We start from the raw sequence: 17,279 nt of genomic DNA, 5'->3' as shown, positions 1-17,279 counted from the left end.
TTTAAAATTTCTATATTTTGTTGATCAAATTCAGGTACACTGGACATACTCCTGCTCCAAAGAACCAACCATTCAGTCCACAAGGAATCACCACAGACAGTCAGAGTCACATCCTTACAGCTGATTATAACAATGACTGTATCCATATCATAGACAAGGACGGACAGTTCCTCCGTTACATAGACTGTGGACTGAGTAAACCCTGGGGACTGTGTGTAGATACAAATGACAATCTGTTTGTTGCTCAGTATGGAAACAGACAAGTGAAGAAAATCAAGTATCTGCAGTGACTGAGTGAACCCAGGGACTGTGTACCGATACAAAATTTAATGACAATCTGTTACTCAAAGGAGTAATAGACAAGTAATGAAAATCAAGTACCGAGAAGTAATGCAAGTGACGTTATGTAGCAGTTTAATATTTACATAGGCCACAGAATATTTATCTCTAGAATAACAATACATGTTTGTTACATGATTTTAAACCATTATACATGTTGTATGTGTGAAAGATAATTTTAGATAAATACTTCACCGGTGAAAATATGTATTTGTACTTTCTTAAACAAATTGCCCACAAAACCACTACCAAGTAACTATAAAGATTTTTGTTCATTGTCTAACATGTCTAAAGCTGGGATTTTTAAACGATTTCTTTTACATTTATTTTATTTATTTAGTTGAAATATTTTTCTCATTTTAAATTCTTATCATACTTTTACCATCATCAAAAATAGGCATTATTTGTTTCAATTTCCATCAAACTTTTTAATTTTTTTTAATGAATTAATTTTTTTTATTGTCTTTTGTTTTTTTTAGCTCACCTGAGCCGAAGGCTCAGGTAAGCTTTTCTGATCACATTTTGTCCGGCGTCCGTCTGTCTGTCTGTCCGTAAACTTTTCACATTTTGACTTCTTCTCAAGAACCGCTAGGCCAATTTCAACCAAACTTGCCACCATCCTTGGGTAAAGGGGATTCAAGTTTGTTCAAATGAAGGGCCACGCCCTTTTCCAAGGGGAGATAATTATGAATTAGAGAAAAATTAATGGCATTTTTAAAAAATCTTCTTCTCAAGAACCACTTGGCCAGGAAAGATGAAACTCATGTGGAATCATCCTTAGGTAGTGTAGATTCAAGTTTGTTCAAATCATGACCCCCGGGGCTAGGGTGGGGTCAAAATGTCCGACCCAAGGTTTACATAGAAATATATAGGAAAAATCTTTATAAATCTTCTTCTCAAGAACCACTGGGCCAGGAAAGATGAAACTCATGTGGAATCATCCTCAGGTAGTGTAGATTCAAGTTTGTTCAAATCATGACCCCCGGGGCTAGGGTGGGGCCATAATGGCCAACCCAAGTTTTACATAGGAATATATAGGATAAATCTTTAAAATGAAGGCTCAAGTGAGCTTTTCTGATCACATTTTGTCCGGCGTCAGTCTGTCCGTCTGTCCGTCTGTCTGTCGGTAAACTTTTCATATTTTCGACTTCTTCTCAAGAACCACTGGGCCAATTTCAACCAAACTTGCCACAAAGTATCCTTGGGTGAAGGGGATTCAAGTTTGTTCAAATGAAGGGCCAGGCCCTTATTCAAGGGGAGATAATTGGGAATTAATGAAAATTTAGTGGTATATTTTAAAAATCTTCTTCTCAAGAACCACTGTGCCAGGAAAGATGAAACTTATGGGGAAACATCCTCAGGTAGTGTAGATTCAAGTTTGTTCAAATCATGACCCCCGGGGGTAGGGCGGGGCCAAAATGGCCTACCAAAGTTTTACATAGAAATATATAGGAAAATTCTTTAAAAATCTTCTTCTCAAGAATGACAAAGCCATAATTCATCATATTTATATGGAAGCATGCTCAGGTAGTGTAGATTCAAGTTTGTTCAAATCATAACCCCCGGGGGTAGGGCGGGGCCAAAATGGCCGACCAAAGTTTTACATAGAAATATATAGGAAAATTCTTTAAAAATCTTCTTCTCAAGAATGACAAAGCCATAATTCATCATATTTATTATGGAAGGGAATTACCGCCAAAAGTCTATGTATCTTGCTTTTATTCTTATTCTGCCTACTTCTTTATGCTTTGTTATTATTGTAATTATATGTCACTTTATTGTTGTCATATTTGTCTTTATTACATTTCACTTTGACTTTTATCCTTCTTCATTTCATCCTTACTTCTATGTTTCTTTATTCTTGTTAAGTCATTTTATTTTATTTTTAAATTGATACAATATCTTAAATGATTATCTCTATTACGAACGTTAACTCAATCACGCAAACAATGAAGCATATTCAATGAAGACGAATACGAGTTGTCCTAATTTAGTGCGGCATTATAACGCTAGGTGGCAGGGGTGTTCGCTAAGAGTGTTGGTAAAATTAGGTAAGCAAACCGGGCCGTGGTTATTCGAGTTTTTTTTTCCAATTTTCTGCCTTAATACTTTATCGATCGAACTTAAATTTTCAAATGAATGATGTTTGTTATTAGTTCAGGTATGTACCCGATATATGTACATGCCATTCCCTCGAAAGTCCTAGATGGTAAGATTTCCCTTTGAAGTGAAACATAGTGATGCTAAGTATATAGGACAAATTTGCAGCTCTCCATCGGCAAAGTGGCTAACTTTTTTCAAGAACAACTATTTTTCAATTCCAATTTTTTTGGGGAAAAATTCTTTTATATCCACTGTGGTGAAATGTGTGTGTGTGTGTGGGGGGGGTAATCTTCCTTTAAGTAAACATTTTCTATTGTAAAGGTAATGTCGGGGGGAAAAGTGGGAGGAGAGTCCTCCCCCCTGCCCCCCCCCCCCCCCCCCTGATACTACGTCCCTGTCTTACCCTTTTTGTTGCAGTACTTATAGTCAATTTATATATTAAAAGTCATGTACTTATTGGTATGAGTAAAATTTAGCACTGTAAAAAAGTTGACGACCCCTCCCCCCTCACCACCACCAAACAGAATTTCCGAGTTCTAAGATTTTTTTTAGCTCTCCTGGCTGATCACAAATACGATGCGTACTAAAGATATTTCTTTCTTTATTGAAAATTAAGTGCTATTTTAATAAGAAATATTAACGCTGAAAATAAGAACCAGGGAGTTTCTAGTATGTCTGGATGCATGAAGCCTAGTTCTTACTTCGCCTACTATGCACGGATCTAGAGGGGGATGGGGTGTAAGGACCCCCTGGAATTTACAAGGTTTAAAAATGTATATACTAAAGCAAGGAAAAAAGTTAAACGTACGCTCCCTTCGCAATTGGATTTTGACGTTTGGGCGAGTTTAGGTTTTTTTTATGCTCGTCAAGTAATTTCTGGGATTGGAATTTTTGTTTTTGGGCTGGGGTGCCCCCCCCCCCCCCCCCCCCCCCCCCCCCCCGCTGGAAAAAAAATTTGGATCCGCGCCTGCCTACCCATATTAACGCTCCTCACTCCTTTGCAAAGCCCTGCCCCTAGAATCACGCACATGAGCAGTTACTATCTGTCATGAAATAAACTTCAGTACAGTGGAAGGTTCTGAAAAACAACCCAATTTATGAGGGTTAACTAGTATCAAAATATTGAACATTTTTATATCAATTAAACTAGAATTCAATTATCCAACAAATAACTTTAATGGAGTTATATTTTACAGGCGAGATAACAGTAACGTAGCATTGTAAGTTTTTGAAAGTGGGGAGGGGGCAACAAGAGAATAAATATTAAAGTACCCGGCTGAAAACTTGACAAGCGCAAAAAAAACTTGAAAATACATACTAGGCGTCGGAACCGTGGAGGGGTTGGACTTAGTCCCCACTTTTTTTCCAGAGATAGACTTAGTACAGACGTTCCTGCATAGGTTATAAACCCCCCCCCACTTGCCATGGGCACGATGCAGTATAGGTTTAAAATGGGGAAAGTGGTGGTGTATGGGAAAAAAACCTTTGGCACTGGCGTTCGAACCTACCCCCCCCCCCCCCCCCCTCACCCACCCCCACGAAATTGAATATTTGAGTTCGGAAAATGGACATTTCTTTTTTTTTTTTTTTTTTTTGCTTGTCAGGTTTTTTTTTTTGATGGTCTTAGAAAATTCTTACACTTAGCCCCCCCCCCCCACTTTCAATTTGCTTCCGATGCCAATGAAATCCTATTTCGAAGGCGGGGTGAGTTTTGGCTTAGATTTAACTTTTTCTATAGAGTCAAATTTAAATTTTCTACCTACTATACGTACTACATTAACCAGGGACCTATATACTAACTTAGTATATAGGTCCCTGCATTAACTTATTTGACCCGTACTCTTACAAAAAGTGGGTCGGCCTTTCAATAAACATATTCAGTATACCGGTAGTATAAAGTTATGTCACATTGAAAAAAGAGGCCACTACAGTATATCCTGTGTGGCCAGAGAAAATAAATATGGAGTTTCCATTATTGGATCGGATTACTGGATCAGACCTTCAGAAGTTCGATTGATAATTAAAGTACTAAGGCGTATTAAAGAATCTCAAATAACCCGACCCGGGTTTGGTTACCCAGTTTTACCAACACTCGTAGCGAACACCACACCACCTAGCGTTATAATGCCGCACTAAATTTTGACGGTTTGACAACTTACATTCGTCTTCATTGAATATGCTTCATTGTTTGCGTGATTGAGTTAACGTTCGTAATAGAGATAATCATTTAAGATATTGTATCAATTTAAAAATAAAATAAAATGACTTAACAAGAATAAAGAAACATAGAAGTAAGGACGAAATGAAGAAGGATAAAAGTAAAAGTGAAATGTAATAAAGACGAATATGAAAACAATAAAGTGACATATAATTACATTAATAACAAAGCATAAAGAAGTAGGCAGAATAAGAATAAAAGCAAGATACATAGACTTTTGGCGGTAATTCCCTTCCATAATTTATATGGGAGCATGCTCATGTAGTTTAGATTCAAGTTTGTTCAAATCATGACCCCCCGGGGTAGGGCGGGGCCAAAATGGCCGACCAAAGTTTTACATAGAAATATATAGGAAAATTCTTTAAAAATCTTCTTCTCATGAATGACAAAGCCATAATTCATCATATTTATATGGAAGCATGCTCAGGTAGTGTAGATTCAAATTTGTTCAAATCATGACCCCCATGGGGTAGGGCGGGGCCAAAATGGCCGACCAAAGTTTAACATAGAAATATATAGGAAAATTCTTTATAAATCTTCTTCTCAAGAATGACAAAGCCATTATTCATCATATTTATATGGGAGCATGCTCATGTAGTGTTGATTCAAGTTTGTTCAAATCATGACCCCCAGGGGTAGGGCGGGACCAAAATGGCCGACCAAAGTTTTACATAGAAATATATAGGAAAATTCTTTAAAAATCTTCTTCTCAAGAATGACAAAGCCATAATTCATCATATTTATATGGGAACATGCTCATGTAGTGTAGATTCAAGTTTGTTCAAATCATGACCCCCGGGGGTAGGGCGGGGCCAAAATGGCCGACCAAAGTTTAACATAGAAATATATAGGAAAATTCTTTAAAAATCTTCTCCTCAAGAATGACAAAGCCATAATTCATCATATTTAACTGGAAACATCCTCAGGCAGTGTAGATTCAAGTTTTTCAAATCATGACCCCCGGGGGTAGGGCGGAAATATATAGGAAAATTCTTTAAAAATCTTCTTCTCAAGAATTCAAGTTTGTTCAAATCATGTACCCCAGGGGTAGGGCGGGACCAAAATGGCAGACCAAAGTTTTACATAGAAATATATAGGAAAATTCTTTAAAAATCTTCTTCTCAAGAATGACAAAGCCATAATTCATCATATTTATATGGAAGCATGCTTAGGTAGTGTAGATTCAAGTTTGTTCAAATCATGACCCCCTGGGGTAGGGCGGGGCCAAGATGGCCGACCAAAGTTTAACATAGAAATATATAGGAAAATTCTTTAAAAATCTTCTTCTCAATCATTTTCTAAAAAATAGTAAATCCATGATTGGTCATGGGACTACTTTTGGATTTAAATTTTACAATAAAAAGCCATTTTATTCTAGTCCTATCCTTGGTGCTCAGGTGAGCGATGTGGCCCATGGGCCTCTTGTTAAATCATCTTTTCAAGTACTTTAAAGCTATGATTAGTGATATTAATATGGAATCATCTTCAGGGGCCCGGTTCATCACAGGTCGTACGCCCAGTCGTAGCGTTACGCCGGTGTAAAGTCACGACTAGCACGAAGAGTTGCGTTTCATTACAGAGCGTATCGTTACACCTGACTAAATTTAGGCCAAAATTCTACGTCTACTCATTGGTAGGCGTAAGTTTGGGCGTAAAGTTTAAATTAAGTAATTTAACTAATTTAAAACAAGTAGGCGAATTCTACAGAAAAAGCACGGTTCTAAGAAGTCTCTTAAATACAATCACTGTATTATTTAATTATACATACTATGAAGGGTGGGGGGGGGGTCACAACCACTTGAAGGCGTAGTTGATTGGAGTATAACATACTTAATTAAATCTGCTCAGAAGGAAAGATTGTAAGAAATTTCGTCGACCACCATGCCTTACGTTTTCACAAAGCATTCACACACATTTGATTATTGTATATATGAGGTATTGTAAATCGATTATACATATATAATTATATATTTATACCCCCGCCTGAAAGCGGAAGGGTATATAGTAATCGGGATGTCCGTCCGTCTATTACGCTTTGGGGTGCCATTGTGTCTTATTTTACTCTTTGGTCCGACTCATATTATGGGCTTACCATGAAAAAACATGGACACTGTCATTATATTTATATGGGAGGCAGGAGATCCATTAAAATCGTCTCTTTTGAAGAAAAAAAAACGCAAAAATATATAATTTGAAAAAAAAATCGGTCTCAAAAACACAGTCATCCTCTTTCTGGCAATTTTCTACATTTAACTTAAAGAAAAAATAATTAACCCTAAAATCAGATAGGTTTTTTTTCTTGTTCGAAGAGTTCATTTTTTTTACTCCTCGTCCACAAGCGTGGATTTCGAAAGGACCGGAGAGAGGATTCAGAACTTCCCGAATTTGCAGATTAATTAACATTTTTAAAAGAGTTAGGGTCGAGGGTAATTATTCGTCTAGGTATATGTGTATCTGAGACAAGTGAAGTCCCTGAGAATCAAAGACGAAACCCGGGGATAGGGATCTCATAGACAATAAGAAATTTTTAAATTGGGAAAATATTATTACTTTTATTATATCGATGTAAGACGGAGAGACTTACACAATTAAGTTCAAGAAATGATTAATTCCTAAAAATTTTTTTTTCTCAGACAAATATTGATGCAGAAAACATCTTTATTTTTCATGATTTCGTCTAAAAGAGTAAACTTTACATACTATATTATAATCTGAGCGCATATAAAGCACATGTAAGAGAACACTATACATATTTTTTATTTCCAGCATAACGTTAAATTCTAATGAAAAAAAAAATAAATAAATAAAGACTAAGTGTAACATGTGTAACTTAATTTCTAAGAGAGAGGCCACGCAAGCAGAGACTCTCTGTAAGAATATCTTTGTAGTCATCTCTCTCTCTCTCTCTCTCTCTCTCTCTCTCTCTCTCTCTCTCTCTCTCTTTCTCTCTGTGCATACTTGTAAAACGGTACATTAGATATAAGCTGCAGATAGTAAAGAATTTTTGTTTATAACTGACTGTATCCAGAGTCTAGTATTTCGAAATTATTTCATGAACCTTTATGTCATTTTAATAGTCAATAAAAAAAACTACATGTACATGTAAAATGAATCATTTGACAAAAATTTAATAGACTTAGAAAGGATTGTCTTATATGTACCTTAGAAGTAAACGTGTAAAATTTATTTCTTGACTGAAAATGTGTACATATATGTAAACTGCATTTTTTATTATACATTATTTTTGCTTTCAATTTAAAATACATATCTTATGAAAATAATGTTTTAAAATCGTATTCTGTCTCAAACGTATTAGTTTTTTTTATCAGTAGAGTCAATAATTATCGAATCATGAAATGATTATCAAAGGCGAAGTCATTAACATGTGTCAATTTCGGGAAGAGGGGGGGGGGGTTGCTGTATATAATTAAAATTCCAAAATAAACAGTTTAGCTTTTAATAAAATTCTGAAATACATGTACGTTCCTTTTTTAACATTCAATTTATAAGACTTCTGTTATTGAAAAATTGTAAAAACCTAAAATCGATTTCTTATATGGTACATGTCTCCTACATGACCCTATAAATCTATGCCTGTTTCAATCAGTGCAAGTATCTATTATTCTATAATTTGTGTTATTCTATTCTTTTAGGTGCTAGAATTATATACATGTTTGTACGCAGTGGACAATGTTTATGTTTTTGCGCCTGCGCAATGCTGCGTTGTCAAGGACTTAGTCCTGCGACTAAGCGTATCTTTTGCGACTTGACTTACGCCACTTGTTGAAACGCAAATTACGCCCGACTAAATTTTGGCGTAAGTCCCGGAAGTACGCCTAAGTTAAGGCTTAAATGTACGACTTTTGATGAAACGGGCTCCAGGTAGTGTAGATTCTAGTTTGTTCAAATCATGAACCCCTGGGGGTTAAAATTCAAGCCCCCCCCCCTCCCCCCGCAAACTTTCATTTCTGGTCTGATATGTGCTTTTTCCAAGCCAATGTGCTCAGGTGAGCGTTGTGGCCCCTGGGCCTCTTGTTTTATTAAATATAGATAAACAATGTCATTCATGTGATTAGAATCAGCAACATGATAACCATAATTATCTTGGTGTCTAACTTACATGTATATAAGGTATGCTATTGTATATTCAATGTTTTATATAAGGCTCAAAATTATAATTATATATTACATGTACATGTATTTCAATAAACAAAATAATTTATTTTAAAAGATACATTGTTTTACATAATATTCAAGCAAATATACATATACTTCAGAAAATTCAGTTATCCCCGGGATATACTTGATACATGACTGATCCATGGGTGCTTCAGGAGGATGAGGTCAGGCCTTGTGAACCTGGGAGTGTGTAAGGGTGTGTGTGTGTGGGGGGGGATATATCGTCAACGCAGGTAAACAACAATGAAAACTCACTTCTCTTGTAGTATCAGAGACTAGAAATATTTATAAAAGGTTAGTTTTAATTTATTCAGACGTGATTCTGTCGTGCACATTTTGATGAAAATATCATGTCAACATTAAGAGGAACCTATGCACACAACTGAAGAAGATAAGATGTGTTTGTGAAAAAAGCTATTTTAAGCAGGCACGTAGCAATAGGGAGGGAGGGGGGCTGGCCCCTTAATTTTTTTTGCCAACACTACTTTTACTATTGAAAATATATATTGAAAGGCTGTTTGCCCCCCCCACCCCTTCTTGACACTTAAGTAAATTAATATGAAGGGAAAACAGTAGTGTAAGGTTAAAAAATTGGATATTGAAAGGAATTGGTAGTGAAAAAAGTCCCCCCCCCCCCTTGTCAAATTTTTCAGGTAAAAAAAAATTCTTTGCCTGCCCCCTTTCAAGATCGATGCTACGTGCCTGTTAAGCAGGTCACAGTCAAGATCACAAGGTCATTGACCTTGCCTGGTGTCATGCATTTGAAATAAATTAATTAGAGGAGTATGCACACCAAATATGAAGTCCTTCCATGAACCTCTCATGGTTCAAAGTTTTGGCAAAGGTACGGAAAAGCCATTACAGGTCACAGTCAAGGTCACAAGGACCTTGACATTTGAAAGAACTTAAATAATGGAGTATGCATGCTTAATATGAAGTCTCTACCTCTCATGGTTCAAAAGATATGGCGTAGGTTAAAGTTTGCAGAAAAATACTAACCCCTCTCCCCTCTAGATATGACAGAGTGTTTTACTTTATGAAAAAATCAGGAGTCCGGAGTTACAATCTAAATAAATTAAAATTAGATGTTATTTTTAAAAAAATCTTCTTCTCAAGAACCACTGGACCAGGAAAGATGAAACTCATGTGGAATCATCTTCAGGTAGTGTAAATTCAAATTTAATCAAATCATGACCCTTGGGGATAGGTTGGGGCCAAAATGGCTGATCAAAGTTTAACATAGGAATATACAGGAAAAATCTTTAAAAATCTTCTTGTCAAGAACCACTGGACCAGGAAAGATGAAACTCATGTGGAATCATTGTCAGGTAGTGTAGATTCAATTTTGTTCAAATCATGACCCCTGGGGTTAGGTAGGGGCCAAACTGGCTGATCAAAGTTAAACATAGGAATGTACAGGAAAATCTTTAAAAATTTTCTTCTCAAGAACCACTGGACCAGGAAAGATGAAACTCATGTGGAATCATCTTCAGGTAGTGTAGATTCAAGTTTGTTCAAATCATGACCGCTGGGGTAGGGTTGGGCCAAAATGGCCGATCAAAGTTTAACATAGGAATGTATAGGAAAAATCTTTTTAAAATCATCTTCTCAAGAACCACTGGACTAGGAAAGATGAATCTAATGTGGAATCATCCTCAGGTAGTGTAGATTCAAGTTTGTTCAAATCATGACCCCCGGGGGTAGGGCGGGGCCAAAATGGCCGACCAAAGTTTAACATAGAAATATATAGGAAAATTCTTTATAAATCTTCTTCTCAAGAATGACAAAGCCATTATTCATCATATTTATATGGGAGCATGCTCATGTAGTGTTGATTCAAGTTTGTTCAAATCATGACCCCCAGGGGTAGGGCGGGACCAAAATGGCCGACCAAAGTTTTACATAGAAATATATAGGAAAATTCTTTAAAAATCTTCTTCTCAAGAATGACAAAGCCATAATTCATCATATTTATATGGGAGCATGCTCATGTAGTGTAGATTCAAGTTTGTTCAAATCATGACCCCCGGGGGTAGGGCGGGGCCAAAATGGCCGACCAAAGTTTAACATAGAAATATATAGGAAAATTCTTTAAAAATCTTCTCCTCAAGAATGACAAAGCCATAATTCATCATATTTAACTGGAAACATCCTCAGGCAGTGTAGATTCAAGTTTTTCAAATCATGACCCCCGGGGGTAGGGCGGAAATATATAGGAAAATTCTTTAAAAATCTTCTTCTCAAGAATTCAAGTTTGTTCAAATCATGTACCCCAGGGGTAGGGCGGGACCAAAATGGCAGACCAACGTTTTACATAGAAATATATAGGAAAATTCTTTAAAAATCTTCTTCTCAAGAATGACAAAGCCATAATTCATCATATTTATATGGAAGCATGCTTAGGTAGTGTAGATTCAAGTTTGTTCAAATCATGACCCCCTGGGGTAGGGCGGGGCCAAGATGGCCGACCAAAGTTTAACATAGAAATATATAGGAAAATTCTTTAAAAATCTTCTTCTCAATCATTTTCTAAAAAATAGCAAATCCATGATTGGTCATGGGACTACTTTTGGATTTAAATTTTACAATAAAAAGCCATTTTATTCTAGTCCTATCCTTGGTGCTCAGGTGAGCGATGTGGCCCATGGGCCTCTTGTTAAATCATCTTTTCAAGTACTTTAAAGCTATGATTAGTGATATTAATATGGAATCATCTTCAGGGGCCCGGTTCATCACAGGTCGTACGCCCAGTCGTAGCGTTACGCCGGTGTAAAGTCACGACTAGCACGAAGAGTTGCGTTTCATTACAGAGCGTATCGTTACACCTGACTAAATTTAGGCCAAAATTCTACGTCTACTCATTGGTAGGCGTAAGTTTGGGCGTAAAGTTTAAATTAAGTAATTTAACTAATTTAAAACAAGTAGGCGAATTCTACAGAAAAAGCACGGTTCTAAGAAGTCTCTTAAATACAATCACTGTATTATTTAATTATACATACTATGAAGGGGGGGGGGGGGGGTCACAACCACTTGAAGGCGTAGTTGATTGGAGTATAACATACTTAATTAAATCTGCTCAGAAGGAAAGATTGTAAGAAATTTCGTCGACCACCATGCCTTACGTTTTCACAAAGCATTCACACACATTTGATTATTGTATATATGAGGTATTGTAAATCGATTATACATATATAATTATATATTTATACCCCCGCCTGAAAGCGGAAGGGTATATAGTAATCGGGATGTCCGTCCGTCTATTACGCTTTGGGGTGCCATTGTGTCTTATTTTACTCTTTGGTCCGACTCATATTATGGGCTTACCATGAAAAAACATGGACACTGTCATTATATTTATATGGGAGGCAGGAGATCCATTAAAATCGTCTCTTTTGAAGAAAAAAAACGCAAAAATATATAATTTGAAAAAAAAATCGGTCTCAAAAACACAGTCATCCTCTTTCTGGCAATTTTCTACATTTAACTTAAAGAAAAAATAATTAACCCTAAAATCAGATAGGTTTTTTTTCTTGTTCGAAGAGTTCATTTTTTTTACTCCTCGTCCACAAGCGTGGATTTCGAAAGGACCGGAGAGAGGATTCAGAACTTCCCGAATTTGCAGATTAATTAACATTTTTAAAAGAGTTAGGGTCGAGGGTAATTATTCGTCTAGGTATATGTGTATCTGAGACAAGTGAAGTCCCTGAGAATCAAAGACGAAACCCGGGGATAGGGATCTCATAGACAATAAGAAATTTTTAAATTGGGAAAATATTATTACTTTTATTATATCGATGTAAGACGGAGAGACTTACACAATTAAGTTCAAGAAATGATTTATTCCTAAAAAATTTTTTTTTCTCAGACAAATATTGATGCAGAAAACATCTTTATTTTTCATGATTTCGTCTAAAAGAGTAAACTTTACATACTATATTATAATCTGAGCGCATATAAAGCACATGTAAGAGAACACTATACATATTTTTTATTTCCAGCATAACGTTAAATTCTAATGAAAAAAAAAATAAATAAAGACTAAGTGTAACATGTGTAACTTAATTTCTAAGAGAGAGGCCACGCAAGCAGAGACTCTCTGTAAGAATATCTTTGTAGTCATCTCTCTCTCTCTCTCTCTCTCTCTCTCTCTAGAGAGAACCCGAGATGCCTACATTATGAGGAAATGGACTGGTCATAAGACCAACAGTGTGGGGAAAGTTGGAAATTGTGGGGAAAATGTTAATTCCCCACAGTTACATGTGACCTTTTCTCGTTCATTTTACGACATAACCAAAGTTTAACATTATAATCATAACGTCTTATCGATCTGAAACAACTTCTCACCTTCACTGATTTACATACTTCAATTGTTTAACGTATAGCCTAAGCCAATCAAATTTCCCCACAAAAATTTTATTACGACTCACACTACCGAAAAACGACGTCTTTCGGAACACCCCAAAATAAATATTCTTTAGCGGGAAAAAGATATGGGATGTTGCTCTAGCAGATTATAACTTCACGATGATAAAAATAGAATCTATAAAGTCTTTATGGTAAATAAATCAAGAACAAGATTTTTAATTATTAAGATTTTGCTGGTCGTTAGCTTAATGATCGTTTTCGTCATGTTAGTTGAATTGAAACAGGCACATAGCATTCGGGATGCGGGTGGGGGGGGGGGGTCTGCACACCACCGACCCCCCACATTTTATAGACATATTAAGTTCTTCTACATGTATATACACGTACGTTTTTCTATAGGAAATTTAAATTTAAAGTTTTAAACCCCCCCCCCCCCCCACCACCACTTAATTTAGGTCGCAGCATTTCCAAATAAGGGTATATAATTTAGTGTTTGAGTAAACATATAAATATATATAGTACCTAAAGTAGTAGGACCCCAATCCCTCATCCCATGAAATAGAAATGTTTATTTGACTATTTTCATTTTTAATTATTATTTAGCTTGTCAAGTTTTTTTTTAAAGTAAGTTGACACCCCCCCCCCCCCGCTTTTTTTTTTTTAAATAATGCTATGACTCTGCGATATTGTTTGTCTAGGAAAATACATGAAAGTCTTAAATTTGCTGTTTTTGCTTTGATTATTTTTGTATTTTATTTGTTTGGTTTTTTTTGGTATGTTTGTTTAAATATGGAAAACATGTTTGTTAAACTTGGGTAGATTAGATCTTCGAATATTTGAAGGTAAAACTCTTGGGACAAACATAGTTTAAAATATTGTTTTATTAAGGCTTCTGGCAGTGAGTCTAAAAATAATTGTTTACCCCTAACCCCCAGCTGGGACGGGCTAGTCCAAGTTTTAATGACAGAACTTTACTACCCTCGAACTCCAATCACCTCCAGAGGCGTAGTCACAAACTAAAAAGTGGGGGGGGGGGGGGGGGCTCAACTCCAGAAATTCTTTGACAAGCAAAGAAAAAAGGGGGCATCAGACGGTTTTAATGTGGGGGCAGCATACCTAAGTTTTCTGTAGTATTTTATATACTGCCAATTGCAACCCTCCAACCCCCAATTCCAAAGCCTTAAGGCCGTGTGTGTTAAATAAAGAAATATTAAGATGTACAACATGTAATATCCATGGGCGAATACAGGATATGTAATACGGGGGTATGGCATGAAATAATATTAGTCATATCACACTTTAAATGGTGGGGCCTAGGGGGCGAAGCTCCAGAGTTTTCGTGTAATTTAATAGTAAATCCAGAAACAAAAATAGTGGCATTGGTTAGATATGTATCAAAGTATGGCATTAATATTAATCATATCATAATTTTAAAATTTTAAGGGTGTGCGTACCTCACGCCCCCTTAAATCAGCTAGCCAAAGTGATATCACACCCCTGTCTACGCTGAATGAGAGGATTTCAAATAGTATTTTTAAAGTTGATTGACATTTATAAGAGGTATACCGAAATCAAAATCTCCAATACTGCAGCTATCTTGTAGAAATTACTTATTTTGATGAGATTTGAATTGACTAGAATTCTATAGTACCGGGTACATATATGTAAATATAAATGTGTGCTAATGAATCAGCAAAAATTAATAATTAAAAATCCGGAGATTTGACAAAACTTACTTTGTGACTGTGTTATACAAGAAATGGGATACAGCAAATAAATAATGACTTTCAGATGTCAACACAAGGGGTAGCTTGTGATTCACATTTAATTTTGTCTAACAGATGCTGAGAGAAACAGAAACGTCTAAACTTAAAAATTATGACCCGCACTCCCTATCCCAAACTGGTGAACACAAGAGGTCTTGACAGATTTGATTACTATATTACATTACTATATTATACAACTATTACTTCAAGAGAAATGCTTACTCAGTTGTTGAAAATAAAAAAAAATTGCCATAAAATGAGGTTTAATATTATTTCAAAATAGCTGTGATTTTGTTCTTCATTAAAAAGTGGAGGGGCACAGACATACTCTTGCCCCCCTCCCGATATGAAACTGTGTGTGTGTGGGGGGGGGGGGGGCTAGTGCCCCCGCTGCCCCCCTGTGAATACGCCTGTGACCTCTGATTAGCCATTACCCCTCTAAGAGTATGTAAAAAAAAAAGATTACGCTGACATATTAAGGTTTTATATTTTTATATTTATATTTTAGAGTCTTGAACCATAATGCTGTACACAGATCCCGTAAGGCAATAATTGTGCAATAAACGGCGCAAGATTTTATTCGAAAGTTTGGGGAGAATTTTTCCACTTTCCATCATCATCATCCAATCAACTACTTTAATTCCCTATATCTAGGCATATTTTAAAGGAGTTTGTATGTTTTATCCTCCAAGCTCTCATATAATCGTCTCTACGGACCAAATAAACCTGGTTTTGACAAATTCACAACAGGCGAACTCATAACTATAGAAAAATATTAGACCCAGAATCACCAAACTCGGCCAATACTGCAGTATACTAGTATGCATCTTAGGTAGAAGGTGTGTAGTGACCCATTTCAAGGTTATTGTGATTTTTATTTAAGGAGGGATTCCTGTCTGGTTTCTGACTATATGATATATTTAAAGTTTTCGCTTAAAATTATGTATTATATACATGAATATTTAGATGTAAGGATTGAAAAGATCATATTTTTTCTTCCTCGTCACAATTGTACAATATATAATAGAAATAGTAAACTGGGTTTAAAATCTTGCAGGAACTAACTTTTAGGTTGGTTATAGAAACATTTGTCTGTTTTTCAAAATTACTACAGAACAATGGATTTAGATAAAATTTTGACGCAATCAGACTTGCAAAAATAGTCAAATGTAGTAAAATTAATAATAAGAGACTACATTTTTAAATAAATCAAATAAATATAATTTTAAAAAACACAATACAATTATGTTTGCTTTGAAAAGCTTCCAGTCCAAGTACAAAGAAAGAATGACTTTAAGCTATTAAAGATGAACCCGATGTTTTGCGCAAAATAAAATTCCAAAATTCATTGAATTTATGTTTTATTTTATAGGTATTACAGGGGCGTAGTATCAGGGGGGGCCAGCCCCCCCCCCACTTTTTCTCCCGACATTACCTTTACTATAGAAAATGTTTACTGAAGGGAAGGTTGGCCCCCACACATTTCAGCAAAGGGTAGTGTTATAAAGAAAATTTACCCCAAAAGTTTCAATTGAAAGATAGTTGGTCTTGAAACCCCCCCCCCCCCCCACGAAATAGGATTTTCGACTTCGGGCAAATTTTAATTTTTTGGTTTTTTTTTTTTTTGCTTGTCAACTTTTTCAGGTAAGTAAAAAAAAATTTTGCTCAGGTTGGCCCCCCACTTCCAAAAACGATGCTACGCGCCTGTATTAAACAATGTCTAAAGAACAGGCGCCCGTTTTACAAAAGGACGTACGACTTGTGACCAAATTTAATTCTTCATACAACTTTTTAATAAACACTATATCAAAATTATTTTAATCTTTTTAAAAGAAATGTGGTAAGATGTTTTTACAAAAATAATTTGAAGAGAATTATTGATTTTGCAAGATTTTACAATCATCTGAAGTTTTTGGCTTTAGTCGTAAGTTCTATAAAACGGGCTCCAGGTTTTGGTATATTATGTATTATATGAAATTATTAAATAATGCTGAGCGACACTAGGGGTCTAACAGTTATTTCATATTTCTATTGTTATTCATATGCGTACCAGTTTTCAACATTGTTTACATCGTGACGCAACTTGGCCATTGGTCTCATTTGCACAGAAAATGTATTTTAATTTAAACTTATACTTATCCAAAGGACAATGTTGGCCAAGTTACGGCTCATATCTAATTAAAAAAATATGTCCTTAAACTAGGGTCGAGATAGCTACTAAATTAACCGGTCACCGAACATCAACGATTGATATTATAATCACCTTACTCACGTGACATTCTGCTGTTCGATATGCTAACGCTTTCATT

General features: G+C 35.8%; 1 protein-coding gene across 3 annotated transcripts in view; it reads left to right on the top strand.

Moving 5' to 3' along the window:
- LOC134229636 (tripartite motif-containing protein 3-like) overlaps window positions 1–17,279 on the top strand; it is a 56,379-nt gene that overhangs the window by 16,285 nt on the left and 22,815 nt on the right. The window contains exon 3 of one of the 3 annotated variants that reach the window (XM_062711387.1): window positions 35–547. The exons of the other annotated variants lie outside the window; for them this stretch is intronic. Within the exon in view, the coding sequence (XP_062567371.1) occupies window positions 35–290 (256 nt within the window). The 3' untranslated portion in view covers window positions 291–547. Of the gene's footprint in view, window positions 1–34; window positions 548–17,279 lie in introns of those variants that run through there. 3 annotated transcript variants of the gene reach the window in all.

The sequence above is a fragment of the Saccostrea cucullata genome, unplaced genomic scaffold (genome assembly GCF_032062105.1).
Source record: "Saccostrea cucullata isolate Sc308-1 unplaced genomic scaffold, CSIRO_AGI_Scuc_v1 ctg1326, whole genome shotgun sequence".
In the NCBI taxonomy this organism is placed as follows: Eukaryota; Metazoa; Mollusca; class Bivalvia; order Ostreida; family Ostreidae; genus Saccostrea; species Saccostrea cuccullata.
This window is presented reverse-complemented; position numbering and strand designations above follow the sequence as displayed.